The sequence below is a fragment of the Heterodontus francisci genome, chromosome 12 (assembly GCF_036365525.1).
Source record: "Heterodontus francisci isolate sHetFra1 chromosome 12, sHetFra1.hap1, whole genome shotgun sequence".
In the NCBI taxonomy this organism is placed as follows: domain Eukaryota; kingdom Metazoa; phylum Chordata; class Chondrichthyes; order Heterodontiformes; family Heterodontidae; genus Heterodontus; species Heterodontus francisci.
This window is the reverse complement of record NC_090382.1, coordinates 52,811,146-52,829,434: the sequence shown is the minus strand read 5'-3', so window position 1 is coordinate 52,829,434 and position 18,289 is coordinate 52,811,146. Positions and strand designations below refer to the sequence as shown.

Here is an 18,289-nt window from a genome sequence, read left to right as displayed (position 1 = left end):
GTTAGCAATTGGCAATGAAGGTCTCCATCGACAGAAGCAAAACAGAAAGACCCATCTAAACTCTGGACAGCACTGGAGGACCAGTTAAGAGTCAAGGTCAACTTCAGAATCCATCGACTCAAACTGATAGTCTATAAACAATAGCCCTAAGAAACTATTGACAGTAGATGTCGAGAAAAAGGCAAAGATTGCAACTTCTCAGACATATAACTGTCCGAGAGAATAATTGAGCTGGTAATTGCATCAACTCCAATAGAGGCTCTCCAAAAAGATTGCTTGATAAGAAAAAAAAAGATATGACATCAACAGTCTACTCAAAGATGACAGAAAATAAGAAGCCATAGCTATGAGTAGCCAACATATATATATATAAGCGCTTGGAGCAGCAATAACCATAGTTTAGATAGCCAAGGTATCCCAACGGGACAAGACATGCAGCAAGTGTGGTCTAATGCATCAGCCACGTAACTGTCCTGCATTCAGAGATATCTGCAAGGACACTGGACAAGACTGTGTGGAAAATCTGGCAGCAAAGAAGTCACCAGAAGCCACAGCAAGCCACAACTCAACAAGAAACAGACACTGCCTAGTGGCAAGAATAAAAAAGCTCACCAAGTTTCAATTCAAGCACAGGCACATCCATGAGGTAGGCAGAGCCCTGAACAGCAAAGAAGCACTGAAATAAGCAAACTCAAGCAAGAAAATGAACAAGCTTTCCATACAGTGACAGCCACACAGCATACGGATGCAATCACACAACTGGAAGCTTTCACCACAGTTGAAATGATATGCCCTAACAAAAGTGGCAAGTACAAGCTACTACTGAAGATAGACACTGGGGCAAGCGCCAACATTTTACGACTGCGGATACTCAAAGGCATGTACCTAGCGAAGTGGGAGTCTATGTTACAGCTAACAAGAGCTAGATTCACCGGTTCACCAATCTACTGCATGGAAGCACTAACGTTGCAATGCAGATATGGAAGTTTTGCATGGTCACCTAGTCTTCTATGTTGTTGACACCAATGGTCCAGCGGTAGCCAGACTGCCAGCATGCAGTTAGCTCTGGATCATGACAATTCAGGAGATCAGTAAAACGCTAATGCTAAATAGTCAAGGCAAGTGTGACCCTATTCAGTCTACTCAAGATCTGCAACAGAGATACTTGGATAGATTTGACACCATGGGCAGTTTCATAGGAGACACCGTTGTTCACCTGAAAGACAATGAAGTTGCCTCCACAGATCCATCATGGAAGCGCAGTATCCACATAAAGGACATCTTAAAGGCAGAACTAAGGGATTAATTGCTGTGTTCAGCAACACACTAATTGGTGCAGCTCTAGAACCACTGTAATTAAGAAAGATGGTACCACTAGAGTATGCTTGGATCCCAGAAGATTAAATCCAGCACTCAAGAGGTGTACTCACAAGTTTCGTACTCTAGAGGAGCTCAACCCAAGGTTTGCTAAAGCCAAGTTCTTCTCAAAATTGGATGTGAAATTGGGTATTAGTCAGTGCACCTTTCCAAGGATTCACAGGAACTAAAAACATTTGGAACACCATTTGGGAGGTATTGCTTTCGACAGTTACCATTCGGTCTGTCAGTAAGTCGAGATCTGTTCCAACAGCATATGGATCACATTATCCATTATCAAGAGCATTCCTGGTTGTGCAATTACATAGCGGTCATGGGAAGTACCAAGGAAGAGCATGACAGGAATCTTCACATTCTAATGGAGATAGCTAGAAGAGAAGGTCTTGTATTTAATAGCAAAAAAAAAAATGCTATCTATGTGACCCATACTAATTTCATCAGTTCAATCTATTCTGACACTGGAAGACCACCAGATCCCAGTAAAGTTGAAGATGTACAATCAATGCCTACTAAAGATAAGGATGATTTACAGAGGTGTTTGGGTCTGTTTAATTTCTTAGCAATATATATCTCAAATTTCTGAGAAAGCACCTTCACAGCATGAACCTCTAAAGAAAGCTATGCCATTCTTGTGGCACGAAGATCATCAGCATGCATTTGATTCCTTAAATCAGTCACTTTCTGTTGAAGCATGTTTATAATACTACAACCCAAAGAAAGATGCTACAGTCCAATAGATGCTTCACAAATTCACAAAAGGGTCTCAGAGCATTTCTGTTCGGTTCTAAATGGTTGTCACCCACTCAGGCGAACTTTTCAAACATAGAATGAGAAACATTGTCATCAGTGTGCAGCATCACCAGATTCCATACGCACCTATTTGGACGGCACTGTGGCGCAGTGGTTAGCACCGCAGCCTCACAGCTCCATCGACCCGGGTTCAATTCTGGGTACTGCCTGTGTGGAGTTTGCAAGTTCTCCCTGTGTCTGCGTAGGTTTTCTCCGGGTGCTCCGGTTTCCTCCCACAAGCCAAAAGACTTGCAGGTTGGTAGGTAAATTGGCCATTATAAATTGCCCCTAGTATAGGTAGGTGGTAGGGAAATATAGGGACAGGTGGGGATGTGGTAGGAATATAGGATTAGTGTAGGATTAGTATAAATGGGTGGTTGATGGTCGGCACAGACTCGGTGGGCCGAAGGGCCTGTTTCAGTGCTGTATCTCTAAACTAAACTAAACATTTTGTTGCCGAGACTGGTTACAAGCCATTAGCAATGACTTGGCCAAAACCACCTCGATTCCAAGGATTGTTAATTGAAGTACAGGGGTATGATTGCAAGGTCCGATACAAACTTGGAAACCTCATTGAGCACGCTACCCAACCGCAAAAAGACAGAAGATATACCACCAGATGTCCAAGTGGACTAAGTGGATGTGGAACTAGAAGATATGTACAACACTGACCTAATGCAATTTTGACAGAACAAAACGGGAAGAGCTTCAAAGAGAGAAATCCAGAGATCCTGTCCTCAGAGCATTATGGCAGTTTATCATCAGTGGAAGGCCAGATACAATGCAAGAGGTTCCCACAGACCTCAGAACCCTTTGGTCATATCGTGATGAATTAGGAATATTTTCAAGGGCAGAGAAGTATTGGTATCAAAAGCACTGCGTCAAGATATCTTTACCCAATTACATCAAGGTCACATGGGCATTGAAAGATCAAGAAGACGCGCACACAAGATAGTTTATTAGCAAGGGATCAATAATGACAGAACAAGCAGTGAAGATATGCGATGCATGTCAGAAGCATCAGCCAAGTCAACACAGAAAACAGCTCCATTCTCATGATGTTTCATCACATCCATGGTCAAGAATAGCGACTGACTTATTTAGGAACATAGAAACATAGGAAATAGGAGCAGGACAAGGCTATTCGGCCCCTCGAGCCTGCCCCACCCTTCAACTAGATCATAGCTGATCTTCTACATCAACGCCATTTTCCCACACTATTCCCATATCCCTTGCTGTATCTAATATCTAGAAATCTATCAATCTCCGTCTTGAACATACGCAGTGACTGAGCCTCCACAGCCCTCTGAGATAGATAATCCCACAGATTCATCACCCTCGGAGTGAAGAGATATCTCCTAATCTCAGTCCTAAAATGGCCTATCCCTTAGTGAGACCTCGTCCCCTACTTCTAAACCCCGCCCCCAGCCCTGTCGAGCCCAGTAAGAATTCTGTATGTTTCAATTAGATTACCTCTCATTCTTCTAAACTCTAGAGAATACAGGCCAAGCCTCAATTTCTCTTCATTGGACAATCCCATCATCCCAGGAATTAATCTGGTGAGCCTTTGTTGCACTCCTTCTATGGCAAGTACATCATTCCTTAGGTAAGGAGACCAAAATTGTACTAAATACTCCAGGTACAGTCACACCAAGGCTCTACACAATTGCAGCAAGACTTCTTTACTCCTGTACTCAAATCCTCTTGCAATAAAGGCCAACATGCCATTCGCCTTCCTAATTGCTAGCTGCACCTGCATGTTAGCTTTCAGTGACTCACAAACAAGGACATACAGATCCCTTTGAACAGCAACACCTTCCAATATCTCACCATTTAAGAAATATTCCGCATTTCTTTTTCTCCCACCAAAGTGGATAACTTCACATTTTTCCACATTATATTCCGTCTGCCATGGTCTTGCCCAGTCACTGAGCCTGTCTAAATCCCTTTCAAGCCTCCTCACATCCCCCTCACAACTCACATTCTCACCTAGTTCTGTGTCATCAGCAAACTTGGAAATAAATTTGGTCCCCACATCCAAATCATGGATATAGATTGTGAATAGCTGGGGCACAGGCACTGAAATAAAAACAGATATACTCTAGCAGGTCTGACAGCATCTGCAGAGAGAGAAATAGAGTTAACATTTCAGGTCTATGACCTTTCATCAGAACACTGATCAGAATACGGACCCAAACACTGATCCTTGCTGTACTCCACTAGTCACAGTTTGCAAACCTGAGAATGGTCCATTTCTTCCTACTCTCTGTTTTCTGTCTGTTGATCAGTTCTCAATCCATGCCAGTATATTACCCCCAATCCCCAGTTCTCTAATGTTGTTTATTAACCTCATGTGGGACCTTATCGAAAGTGTTCTGAAAATCCAAATACACCATTCCACTGACTCCCCCTTATCTATTCTGCTAGTTACATCCTCAAAACACTCCAACAGGTTTGTCAAACATGATTTTCTTTTCATAAATCCATTTGACTCTGCCCAATCCTACCATTATTTTCTAAGTGTCCAGTTATCACATCCTTTATAATAGATTCTAGCATTTTCCCTAATATTGATGTCAGACTAACAGGTCTGCAGTTCCCCGTTTTCTCTCTCCCTCCTTTCTTAAATAGTGGGGTTACATTTGCTACCTTCCAAAATGCAGGAACCATTCCAGAATCTATAGCATTTTGGAAGATGATCACTAATGCATCCACTACCTCCACAGCTACCTCTTTCAACACTCTGGGATGTAGGTCATCAGGTGCAGGTGATTTACCAATTTTCAGTCCCATTAATTTCTCCAGCCACGATCATACTGAATGATGGGGCAGGTTTGATGGGCTAAATAGCCTACTCCTGCTCCTATGTTCCCGGTCCTCCTTTGCTGAATTCTAAAATGCTCCCAATCCTCAGGCTTACTACATTTTTTGGCAACTTTATAAGCCTCTTTCTTTGATCTAATACAATCTTTAACTTCTCTTGTTAGCCACGGTTGGATCACTTTCCCTGTTGTTTTTTTCTGCCTCAAAGGAATGTAAATTTGTTGTAAACCATGTATTAATTCTTTAAATGTTAGCCATTGCCTGTCTACCATCATACCTTTTAATGTAGTTTCCCAAGCTACCACAGCCAAAATGCCCCTTATACTTTTGTAGTTTCCTTTGTTTAGATTTAAAACCCTAGTTGCAGATTGAACTACATCCCTTTCAAACAATGTAAAATTCTATCATATTATGCTCACTCTTTCCTAAAGGCTCCTTCACAACAAGATTATTAATTAGCCCTTTCTCATTGCACAATACTAGATCAAAAATAGCCCGTTCTATAGTTGGTTCCTCAACATACTGTTCTAGAAAATCATCTCGTATGCATTCCAGGAATTTGTCCTTCACAACATTAGTGCTAATTAGGTTTACACAGTCTATATGTATATTGAATTCTCCCATAATTGCCCTGGTTACATACAACTCTAATTTCCTGATTTACACCATGCCCTACATTACCGCTACTATTTGGTGGCCTATAAACAACTGCCACCAATGTTTGCTGCCCCTTGCTGTTTCTTAGCTCTGCCCAAATGATTCTACATCTTGACCCTTCAATCTAAGATCCTCTCTCACTAATGTACTAATCTCGTCCTTTATTAACAGTGCTACCCCACCTCCTTTTCGCATATCCTTCCTAAATGGTGAATACCCTTGAATATTCAGCTCCCAGCTTTGGTCACCATGCAGCCACGTCTCCGTAATGGCAATTAGATCATACCCATTTAATTCTATTCGTGCCATCAATTCATCTACCTTGTTGCCAATGCTGCGTGCATTTAATTTTGCCTTTTTAACATTTTCCCATATTTTGGCCCTATTTGTTTCTGCTGCCTTCCAATTTCGCTTACTGCTTTTCTTCCAACTATTACCAGCTTTGTTACTGTCAGAGGTGATGACTTATTTCTTATTACTGACTACTCCTCCAAATTTCCTATAATTTGCCAACCGAGGGATCAAGTGCATCAGTAACGAACATGATGGGCTGAATTTTATGGGAGCGCCACTATCCACGGCGGCGCCCTTTGAACTCAATGGCACACCCGCATTCGCCAGCCGCCACCAAGCCCCCGCGATATTAATCGTGGGGGTTCATTAGAATCACGATGCTGAGTCGCCCTCCCCATATTACTTGGGGAGAGGTGGGACATTCGGCGCAGTGAGAGAGTTTTTGACAGTTGTGCAACAGGCGCTGGGGCCCTATTTTAAGCACCCCAGCATGTGCTTCCTGACAGCTGTCAAAGAAATACTTACCTGACTGCTGAAGAGTGGGGCTTCTGTCAACCTGGCAGCAAAGCAGAAAGTCCTGAAAAAATCCAGCAGGTCAGGCAGCATCTGTGGAGAGAGAAGCAGAGTTAACTTGTCCAAGTTCACAGACCTGAAAGTTAACTCTGCTTCTCTCTCCACAGATGCTGCCTGACCTGCTGAGTGACCCCAGCACGTTCCGCTTTGCTGCCACATACTTACCCGGCTGTGTCCCAGTGTCCTGTGATGTTGCGATCTTCTTCTCCCATTCAAGTGTAACATTCCTTCCTGTAGGCGTGCCACACCTGGGTGCATTCCCCCCCCCCTTTAGGAATGCAGAATTAGACTCCTATGTATCCCCCTCCCTCCTCCCTTTAAGAATGCAGAGTTAGACCCCTGTGTATCCCCCCTCCCTTCCGTAATGCAGAGTGAGGACCCGCTGGCTTTTCAAATAGTGAACGGGATGGCATGTGATGGCGACCGTTCAACAAAAAATCCAGTAGTGTCGGTGGAGAGGCGGCAGGCTGCATAATCAGCAAAGGTAAGTAATTATTACCATATGCTGATTGTGGTGCCGCCGCCATGCGACGGGGGGCCGCACTGAGGTCCTGCTGCCGCTGATATGTGGCGGACCTTTCTCGGTCGTGAGTCGAGGCGAGCCTCACCCCGCAGCATTTTACCTTTCTGAGAATTTTGGGCCATTCTGCGGCAGCTTCAAATAATTTCTGCCAGTAAATGGTGACGCACTCTGCAAACGTTGACCATCAGTGCCAAACACTGATGACTGGCAAACAGCTTTGCCTATATGAAGAATTCCAAGCAATAATGTGAAATAAGACATTTTCTATTCAGGGATTATGTCAACTCAATATCCAGGGAGATTAATTTCCTTACGCCTCATGCAATCAAGGTCTTTTGATGAAATACTGTCAAGAATAATTATTTACTCATTTGTAGCATACTGACCATTTACCATAAAATACTGCAAAAGAACAGCTGAATCCCATTGATCAGAGTAACCTTTCAGTCTGCCACTGGCTGCTGGTTTCTGGCCCATCCAATACTTTATCCTCTAAGATGATACTTGGCACAATGTTTTTATCATCTACCTGATCCTGAGCCAGCTTTGGACACACAATACTGTATACGCACACAAGCTCTGTGCAGTTCATAAATGCACAGAATAGAATTTCAGGGGATTTCAGGGTTGACCTCAGAGGACAAGCCAGGCAATGTTGGAAATCTTAATTTCTTTTGCAACACACATGAACACAACTCTGCAAATATTAACATGATGAAACACGTCTGAAGAGTGACAAGATGAGCTAAACTGGCACTCACTGGAAAGAGGGCAATGGGAAGGGACTGAGAGGAAGAAGGTGAACTCATGATCCAAGTTTTCTTTTCATAGCACGAAAGGGAATGAGATAGATGTGAAAATGTTCTTTCTGCCCAAACAAGAGAATAAACTGAGAAGCGGGATTATCGGTTGCAGAAACTAAACCAAGACACAACTTAAGGAACATGAAGGAAGGGCAGTGGATGTTATCTATATGGACTTCAGTAAAGCCTTTGACAAGGTCCCTCATGGCAGACTGGTACAAAAGGTGAAGTCACACGGGATCAGAGGTGAGCTGGCAAGATGGATACAGAACTGGCTCTGTCACAGAAGACAGAGGGTAGCAGTGGAAGGGTGCTTTTCTGAACGGAGGGATGTGACTAGTGGTGTTCCGCAGGGATCAGTGCTGGGACCGTTGCTCTTTGTAGTATATATAAATGATTTGGAGGAAAATGTAGCTGGTCTGATTAGTAAGTTTGCGGACGACACAAAGGTTGGTGGAGTTGCAGATAGTGATGAGGATTGTCAGAGGATACAGCAGGATATAGATCGGTTGGAGACTTGGGCGGAGAAATGGCAGATGGAGTTTAATCCGGACAAATGTGAGGTAATGCATTTTGGAAGATCTAATGCAGGTGGGAAGTATACAGTAAATGGCAGAACCCTTAGGAGTATTGACAGGCAGAGAGATCTGGGCGTACAGGTCCACAGGTCACTGAAAGTGACAACACAGGTGGATAAGGTAGTTAAGAAGGCATACGGAATGCTTGCCTTCATCGGTCGGGGCATAGAGTATAAAAATTGGCAAGTCATGCTGCAGCTGTACAGAACTTTAGTTAGGCCACACTTAGAATATTGTGTGCAATTCTGGTCGCCACACTACCAGAAGGACGTGGAGGCTTTGGAGAGGGTACAGAGGAGGTTTACCAGGATGTTGCCTGGTCTGGAGGGCATTAGCTATGAGGAGACGTTGGATAAGCTCGGATTGTTTTCACTGGAATGACGGAGGTGGAGGGGCGACATGATAGAGGTTTACAAAGTTATGAGCAGCATGGACAGAGTGGATAGTCAGAAGCTTTTTCCCAGGGTGGAACAGTCAGTTACTAGGGGACATAGGTTTAAGGTGAGAGGGGCAAAGTTTAGAAGGGATGTACGAGGCAAGTTCTTTACAGAGGGTGATGAGTGCCTGGAACTTGCTGCCAGGGGAGGTGGTGGAAGCAGGTACGATAGCGACGTTTAAGAGGCATCTTGACAAATACATGAATAGGATGGGAGTAGAGGGATATGGTCCCCGGAAGTGCAGAAGGTTTTAGTTTAGGCAGGCATCAAGATCGGCGCAGGCTTGGAGGGCCGAATGGCCTGTTCCTGTGCTGTACTGTTCTTTGTTCTTAACAGAGTAGCCACTTCACGTTGGAGTAGTTTACAAAAAGTATAGAATGCATTCCACAGTCGTACAGGCATATTTGGTTTGAACACTCAGGAAATAGAAGAGCTAACTTCCTGGCTCAACAAGTAGCAGTGATGCAAGCTTGAAATCAACTCCGAAAAAAAGATGGAGTCTGGTCCCGGGGCTTTGCATATTCAGACATAAATGAAGGAGTTAGCCAACTTTCTCATTCCTTCCTGCTATTTTTCATTAATCATTACTTATACTCACCATCGCATGAAAGATTAGGTAAACTGATATTTAGATTCACTTCAATTTTTCCTCCACTATCTTTGTCAGGATCATCCACGTACAATTCATTCACTCTGTAATAAAATGGCAACTGCTCATTCTGAGAACATTTAGAGATGAGAAAAAGTTTTAAATGCTCCAGTAGACAACGTCAAAGATGGAAAGAAATGTAGCATTTCCCTAGATAAACCTAGCGCAACGCAGACAAGTTTACTCATCTGGGTGCCATCTCTCTGATGTAGCAGTTTAATATAATTCTTCTGCAGTTTTCCACTTTCAACTTGGCTGCATGAAATTTCATAATTCCATAACTGACTAATCTGGCATAACTAAGTCAAACTACACTTCAGATAAGTATTTCATGATGACTCCGCTTCGTTCTCAGTAACAATGGGGCGTACAAATGACATACGCAAGATGGTACAGGAGCTACTGGAGACTTGGGATTAAAATTTGAAATTGCAGATTCTGTAAAAGGAGCACAGCAGAGGCCAGGAATTCGATAATGAGAAGGCAAAAAAAAAATTAAGTTAAGATTTCAAGTAAACAGAAAAAATATCAGTAAGCAAATAAATATCTATATTCAAGGTATTTTTTGTAGTGCATACTGCACAGGATATCTGACTTCAGGGCAGGTTATATTCTCATTAGCCTCCAGTATTTACTCACCAGCAGAGGCAAATTGAGCATTTCATTAAAAATTGTAATGCAAAAATTTAATCCAAAATTACAGGAAGAAAACATGATTTTTAAAGAGCTTTCTTTCTCCATAAAAGTTTTTGCATCACCGAGCACATTCCAATTAACCTTTACTCTACACTTTGATATTTAAATGGAAACTGTCACTAATTCAGTCATCACTCAGGGACAAATTTTTCATCTCATCTGTCTCTCTCTATCTCTCTAGCCTAGTAACTGGTCTTTGATTTTAAATTGACAGAGCCAGAACTGAAATCTGGAGCTTGGAGGAAAAGCTGTCATTGAAATATCACAGGAATCTTCTCTGTTCCTCCAGCTCTACCAGCATTTTCTCTGCTCTAATCCTCAGTTTATACTAATTGCACTTGAGACATTGACTTATCCAAAGGATAAAGAATGCAGAAAAATTATGCTAAACTAACCTTTGTGGGGAGGGGGTAAAAAAAAAGACAAACTGCTAAAAAGCTATAGCATTACTGCCCCAAAGAGGTTAAGTGACACAGTAAAAATAGTAGCAAGTCTGAGGATTGGGAGCATTTTAGAAACCAGCAAAGGGCCACCAAAAAATTGATTAAAAAAGGGGAAAAATAGAATACGTGAATAAACTAGCCAGCAATATAAAAACTGATTGCAGGAGCTTTATAAATACATAAAAAGGAAGAGAGGAACTAAAGTAGACGTTGGTCCCCTACAGGCAGAGACAGGAGAAATCATCATGAGGAATGAGGAAATGGCAGAGGCATTGAACAAATATTTTGTGTCTGTCTTCACATTAGAAGACTTAAGTTCCATACCAGAAATAGGCAGTAACAAAGGGGCTAAAAAGAGCGAGGAAATTAATATGAGCTGAAAAAAAGTATTGGAGAAACTCGAGGGACTAAAATCTGACAAGTCCCCAGGACCAGATGGCCTACACCTTAGGGTTCAAAAAGAGATAGCTGTTGAGATTGTGGATGCGCTGGCTATGATTTTCTAAAATTCCTTAGATTCAGGAACGGTCCGATCAGATTGGAAGTTGGCAAATGTTTCTACTTCCTTTCTTGAAAAGTGGTGTGAGATCAGTTAGCCTAACATCAGTCATTGGGAAGATGCTGGAAACTATTATTAAAGAAGTCTTAACATTGCACTCGGAAAAGCATAGTATGATTAGAACAAGTCAGCATGGTTTTACTAAAGGGAGATCCTGTTTGACAAATTTATTAAGGTTTTTTGAGGATGTAACAGTAGGGTTGATAAAGGGAACCAGTAGATGTAGTATACCTGGATTTCCAAAAGTCATTTGATAAGGTGCGACATAGAAGATTAATAGGCAAGATAAGGGTTCATGGTGTTGGGGGTAATATATTAGCGTGGATAGAGGATTAGTTAACAGTTAGAAAGCAGAGAGTGGGGCATTTTCAAGTTGGCAGACAGTTAATAGTGAGGTGCCGCAAGGATCAGTGCTGGGACCTTAGCTATTTACACTCTATATTAATGACTTGGATGAAGAGACAGAGTAATGCATCTAAGTTTGCTGATGATACAAAGCTTGGTGGAAAGGTAAGCTGTGGGGAGGACATAGAGAGGCTGCAAAGAGATATAGACAGGTTAAGTGAGTGGGCAACAAGATGACAAATGGAGTATAATGTAGGGAAATGTGAAGTTGTTCACTTTGGTCGGAAAAATAGAAAAGCAGGATATTCTTTAAAAGTCGTGAAACTGCTAAGCGTTGATGTTGAGAGAGACTTGGGGGTACTCATACAAGGAACGCACAAAGTTTACATGCAAGTGCAGCAGGCTATTAGGAAAGCAAATGGTGTGCTGGCCTTTATTGCAAGGGGATTGGAGTACAGGAATAAAGAAGTCTTACTAAAATTGTGCAGGGCTTTGGTAAGACCACACCTGGATGCAGTTTTGGTCTCCACATTTAAGAAAGGATATACTTGCACTGGAGGCGTGCAGCAAAGATTTACTAAATTGGTCCCTGGGATGAGGGGGCTATCCTATGATGACAGCCTGAGTAAATTGAGCCTATATTCTCTGGAGTTTAGAAGAATGAGTGTCGATCTAATTGAAACATACCAAATTCTGAAAGGGCTTGATAGGGTAGAAGCTGAGAGATTGTTTCCGCTGGTCAGGGAATCTAGAACACGGGGACACAGTCTCAGAATAAGGGGCCAATCATTCAGGACTGAGATGAGGAGAAATTACTATACTCAAAAGGGTTGTGAATCTTTGGAATTCTCTACGCCAGAGGTTGTGGATGCTTCATCGTTGAGTGCATTTAAGGCTGGGATAGATAGATTTTTGGTCTCACAGGGAATCAAGGTTAATGGGGAGTGGGCGGGAAAGTATAATTGAAGCCCAAGATTAGCCACGATCATATTGAATGATGGAGCAGGCTTGATGGGCCATATGGTCTACTTCTGCTCCTATTTCTTGTGTTCTTCTGTGTAAGCACAACATTTACCCACATGGCATGATATTTAGCCAGATGGTCCCAGCTGCTAAGGTTGACTACAAGTCTGCTCCTCCATCTACATAACTAGCACTAAATTGATGCATGGGAGGGGTGCATTTTGTCTTTTAAAAAATGAGAATTTATGTAAAAGACTTTCCACAGAAAAAGGCTGTAATGTGTTATATTTTGCACATTCGGGACAGAATTAGCACAAGATGGAATAACCTCAAAATTAGAGCTAAGCACTTCTTGACACAAAGGGTAGTGGAAATCGGGAACTCTATTCCCCACCCCAAACCCTCAGTTGCAGTTAGCTCAATTGAAAATTTAAAACTGAGATTGAGAGATTTTTGTTAGGTAAATGTATTAAGGGATATGAAATGAAGGCAGGTAGATGAAGTCAAGATATGGATCAACCATGATTTAATTAAATGGCGGAATGAGCTTGAGGGACTAAATGGCCTACTCCTGTTCCTAAAACATATCTATCCTTTACAAAAATACATATCATGTAGGGGTTTGTTCCAAGACATGTTGCTACTGATGGCCTAACAGAAAAAAAGGGAGGGTAAATATTATTTATTAACAATAAACAACCCAGGGAGAATGAAATACCATAGGCCCCCTGGCAACCCAAGGGTCAACAATAATGGCCAAGGGTCATTTTAATTGAGGCTTATGCATTAAGCTTTTCCCTTCAAATGAAGTGTTTAACGCACGACTATAGCAAGTCACGGGACAGACTGTCGTACTTACATCTCAGTGGCAATGAAGCCAGTCAGTTCTGACAAGAAAAGGAACAGCATGAACACGCAGCAGCAGATAGAAACTGTAAAACAAACGAATGCATTTAAAAACAAGCTCCAGTACTCATTTCATCCAAAATGCAGGATATAGGGTCACTGTAAAGAGTGAGAAATTGCTATTGAATTATATTGGTACAGACCATAATACCACTTGATCACTCATCATTTATTTACAGTAGTAAAGAGTCACAGGACGTTGGTTTATTAATGCAGCAAAGGTTGACTAACTCATCACTTGAGAGAAGATAAGAGTCAGGTACAGAAATAAATAAAACATTAAAAAATGTATTTATGTCAGAACACTGAACTGCATTTGAAAACGCTGTAAAAGACAAAAAAAAAGATAGCGAGTGTTTAATTATCCTGAATCCATTATGTGCTATAAATAGCTCATTTTCATGTTACCCTGTGAAGATGGGAGAATTAAGCATGCCCATAAACAAGTGACAGCTTCACAGTTTGATTTGGAGATGTAATGTTCCATGTCATTCCACATTTCTGATGTCAAATCAATTATTCATTCGGGTACTGAACCATTATATAATGCTAATGCAAAGGGAATATGCCACAGCACACTATAAATGAGCTACTAAAGCTCAGATACAACAAACCAATAACATCTTAAAAAGGTACAGAATCAAACAAACAGATGTCACTTGGCACATGGAGGGCTGCTTGCCTTTCGGGTTGTCAGAGCTAGTGAGTTAACTCATCCTTTGATCCCCTTCCATATACTACAATAGTGACTTTACTTCTAAGAGTACATCATTGGCTGTAAAGTACATTGAGATGTTCCGAGATTGTGAAAAGTGCTATATAAATGCAAGTTTTGTTTCTTTCTCTTAACCAACTATATGTTTGGTGAGGTTCAAGTGCAACCTCCCCACAAAATAAAAATCCAATTGATATCTAAATAAATCAAAAATGTATTTATTTTCAAACAACTGCACAAATTTAATATATTCAAATTCCAGTAAGGTGCATCAGTCATGGAAAGTCATGAACAAGCCAGTGGACACTTGGTCAAACAGTCAGGCAGAGACCCAGCCCAGAGGTTTTCCTCATATGAGCTTGTCTGTGGCTGTATTTCACAATGTCAAGAGCAGACCCACCAGGAGATGTTTCTACCTGCTTGCCTTGTATGTCAAGTGCCCAAAAATAAGGAGGTTGGTCAGAAGAGTGGCTAAAAGTTAAGAAGCAGTCCTTTCAAATAGTGGAATGGGGCTAACACCTTCGGTACTGCAAATATGTATGGTAAATGATTTGTGAATTCTAGCTGCAAAATGGACAGACAGTGGTAAAGTCCATGAAGAAACGCAAGGACTCATTGCATGCCATCACACCATGCAAGGTTCTCCACCCCAGGTTCCCATGGTGCCAAAGAAAAATCCTCAAATATAGCAGCTTCATGCATAATGAACTGTACTGGTGTCAAGGTTTGAATTTTAGCCATTCCCCTCACATTATTAACTCAATTTACACAAGATTATCAACATTATTTTGGCAATAATAATAAAGGTTTCTGTTTTCATAACTTCAAACTCTTCCCATGGAGAACAGTGTGAAGAAATAGAAGGATTTACAGGCCGATTAACAGTCTAACAGACTCCTTCCATTAAAGTAACCATCTTGTACCAGCCAATAAGATGGCTAACTTATAACAGCAAGAGTTTTAATGGCTTCCCATAAAACAAACGACGAGGAAGGACCAAGAACCCTGCAGGATGTCAACCCAAAATTCCGAGCTGGAGTTGCAGTCTCTACTCACGAAGACTGCCTGGAGAAAGTTTCAAACCCTGCACCTTCTGGTCCTGTGGCTGGAATGCTACCAGTAAGCCAAAAGCTTACTCCAAAGTTAAAGTGTAGATTTAGGTGCCTGACACAAAGGGTCAAAGCAATAATTTTGGCCAAAGTATCTACAACTGGGTACCATACAATTTAATGTTTCCTAAACAATTGTACCAGTAGTATTAAACGTCATGGTTACAAAAGTGTTCCACAGACGAAGTTCCAGTGACACACTTTGGTTATTCCAGCTACATTGTGCCTATTCTGTGCAAATCACTGAATACAGATTCAACTGCGATTTACATATTCTAAACAACCAAATGACACTGAAGAGAAAAATTTTTGGGCTGTGAACAGCAAGACCAGCATCATAGAATCATTGAATGGTACAGCATAGAGGAGGCTAGTCAGCCCATCATGCCAGCATTAACTCTTTTGAACAAGCTCTTGAATTAGTCCCACATCCCTGCCCTTTCCCCATAGCCTCGCAAATTTTTCCCCTTCAACTATTTATCCAATTCCCTTTGAAAGTCACTACTGAATCTGCTTCCACCACCCTTTCAGGCAGTACATTCCAGATCATACCTCCCTGCTTAAAAACATTTCTCCTCATGTCACCTTTGGTTCTTTTGCCAATTACTTTAAATCTGTATCCTCTGGTTACCAACCATTTTGCCACTGGAAACAGGTTATTCTCATTTACTCTATCAAAACCCTTCATGATTTTGAACCCCTTAAATCTCCCTTTAACCTTCTCTACTAAGGAGAACCCCCAACCACCCCCAACAGCTTCTTTAATCTCTCCACGTAAGAGTAAATAACTGTTCAGAAATTAGTTTACAGCTAGACATATTAGTGCCTGCAAGTTCCGAAGCACTATATAAAAACCTAAACAATACGTTAGATATATGTGGATTTATTTTATAGGAAAACTTCAGAATTTATGACACAACTAAACAAATGGTCTTGAAGGACACCACATTCCACTCCATTGTTAAGAAATCGAAATGGGTTATTGAAGAAAATGTCTGGACGCTTGACAGAATCTCTGCCACACCCTTGTTACTACGCTTTAGACCTTGCAGCTGCTGCTGGTTTGACACAGCCTGAGAACCAATATGTACTGTGGAACTCCCCCTGGTGTGGCTTCCTGAAATTCCCCTTCAGTGACATGAACCAGAACGGTGAGCTGTGGGCAGCACTCACTAAACATGAGATCACTGGAGTGGAATTTCAGAGTACAACAGGAAGAATGTCTGAACAGAAAATGTCAGTTCCCACTCTCTTTTAACCCTCATCTTTTAAAATGGTTAAAAAGTCAATAAATTGTACGTCTGTTGGTGCATGTGTTTAAGTATGTAGCTGTGTTTCATAATCTGATGTGACAATCAAATACAAGGTTTATTAAGAAAAAGTACACAATAAAAGAGGCCACACCAATTACAAGCATATAAAATATTTATACAGACACAAAGAAATTACAACACACAAACAGGCCACTCAGCCCCCACTAACCCCATGTTGCTGTTCATCCTCATAAGGAGCAGTCATAATGCCACATGCCCACCCTATTCCATATTCCCTTATTCCCCTTTCCTTCATCTACATAGCCCAACATATTCTTATGTTGGCATGGCCTCTGTTTCAATAACTAACTCCACAGCCTAACAACCCTCTGCGTAAAAATATTTATCCTGCTCGCTGTCCTAAATCTCAAGTTTATATCTATATCTCCTCATTCAACCACTGGAAACTGTGTTTCTATCCATTTTGCCCTGTCCCTTTCTAATTTTAAGCATTTCCATCAAATCTCCTCAAACTTCTCTGTTGCAATGAAAACTACCCAACTTTCTCCAAGTCTTAGTTTAGTTTAGTTTAGAGATACAGCACTGAAACAGGCCCTTCGGCCCACCAAGTCTGTGCCGACCATCAACCACCCACCCATTTACACTACACTAATTCCATATTCCTACCACATCCCCACCTGTCCCTATATTTCCCTACCACCCACCTATACTAGGGGCAATTGCTAATGGCCAATTTACCTATCAATCTGCAAGTCTTTGGCATGTGGGAGGAAACCGGAGCACCCGGAGGAAACCCACGCAGACACAGGGAGAACTTGAAAACTCCACACAGACAGTACCCGGAATTGAACCCGGGTCACTGGAGCTGTGAGGCTGTGGTGCTAACCACTGCGCCACTGTGCCGCCCTTCAAAATTATTTTGATGCATAATTTTGCACAGGATAGAAAATGTCAAAATGAAAAAGTTGTAAAATGTTAGCAGATCAAAACTTGTGGAAATGGTTTGTAACAAAACATTAAACAGAATACAAAACTAATTAACTAAAGAAAGTTCTATTTTTAAATTAATAGTATTTCAGTATTAACAGGACAGACTACTTGTGCCATCAATATGCAGTCACAGATAATAAGGTGTTAGATTTCTTTTTTAAAATGTGGGATGCGAGCACCATTAACAAAATAAGCACTTATTGCCTTCTTGAACCACTGCAGTCCATATGGTGAAGGCACTGCCACAATGCTGTGAGGTAGGTATTTTCAGGATATTGACCCAGCAACAATGACAGAACGGTGATATACGTAGAAGTCGGGATGGTGTGTGACTCGAAGGGGGATGTTTTACTGACCTTTATACCAGATTTATTTATTTATTAAAACGGATTGCAAATTCTAAAAAATGGTGGGATTTGAACACATTTTCTGCATTATCAATCCAATAACACACTATCCCATTTGACATAGTAGTAGTGCCAAACGACACGATGGCATGCAGTGGGAAAAAAAGAAGACTTGGCTGCCACACCGACTATGCAGAGATTTCTCCTATCAATGCTGTCGTGGACAGGTGAGCACAAGCTCAAGTTGGTTATACCGTTTTGCTGGCTCTTGCACCATATGCAGCAAGCCCAGTCCCAGCCTAGGACTCAACCAGCTCGTCAATGGTAGTACCGCAAAGCCACTGAAATCCCCCACCAAGTGTATGTTCTGTGCCCTTGCTACCCTCAGTGCCTCCAAGTGGTGTTCAACATGGAGGAGTACTGATTCATTACCTAACGG

General features: G+C 41.6%; 1 protein-coding gene across 10 annotated transcripts in view; it reads right to left on the bottom strand.

The window, feature by feature from the left end:
• ergic1 (endoplasmic reticulum-golgi intermediate compartment 1) overlaps positions 1-18,289 on the bottom strand; it is a 112,485-nt gene that overhangs the window by 39,632 nt on the left and 54,564 nt on the right. For all 10 annotated transcript variants that reach the window (XR_010976079.1, XR_010976080.1, XM_068043417.1 and 7 more), the window contains 2 exons: positions 13,369-13,441; positions 9,453-9,547 (listed from right to left, as the gene is read on the bottom strand). Coding sequence is in view for 8 of the 10 variants with exons in the window: in XM_068043417.1 (XP_067899518.1) it covers positions 9,453-9,547; positions 13,369-13,441 (168 nt within the window). In the remaining 2 variants the exon portion in view is untranslated. The remainder of the gene's footprint in view (positions 1-9,452; positions 9,548-13,368; positions 13,442-18,289) is intronic.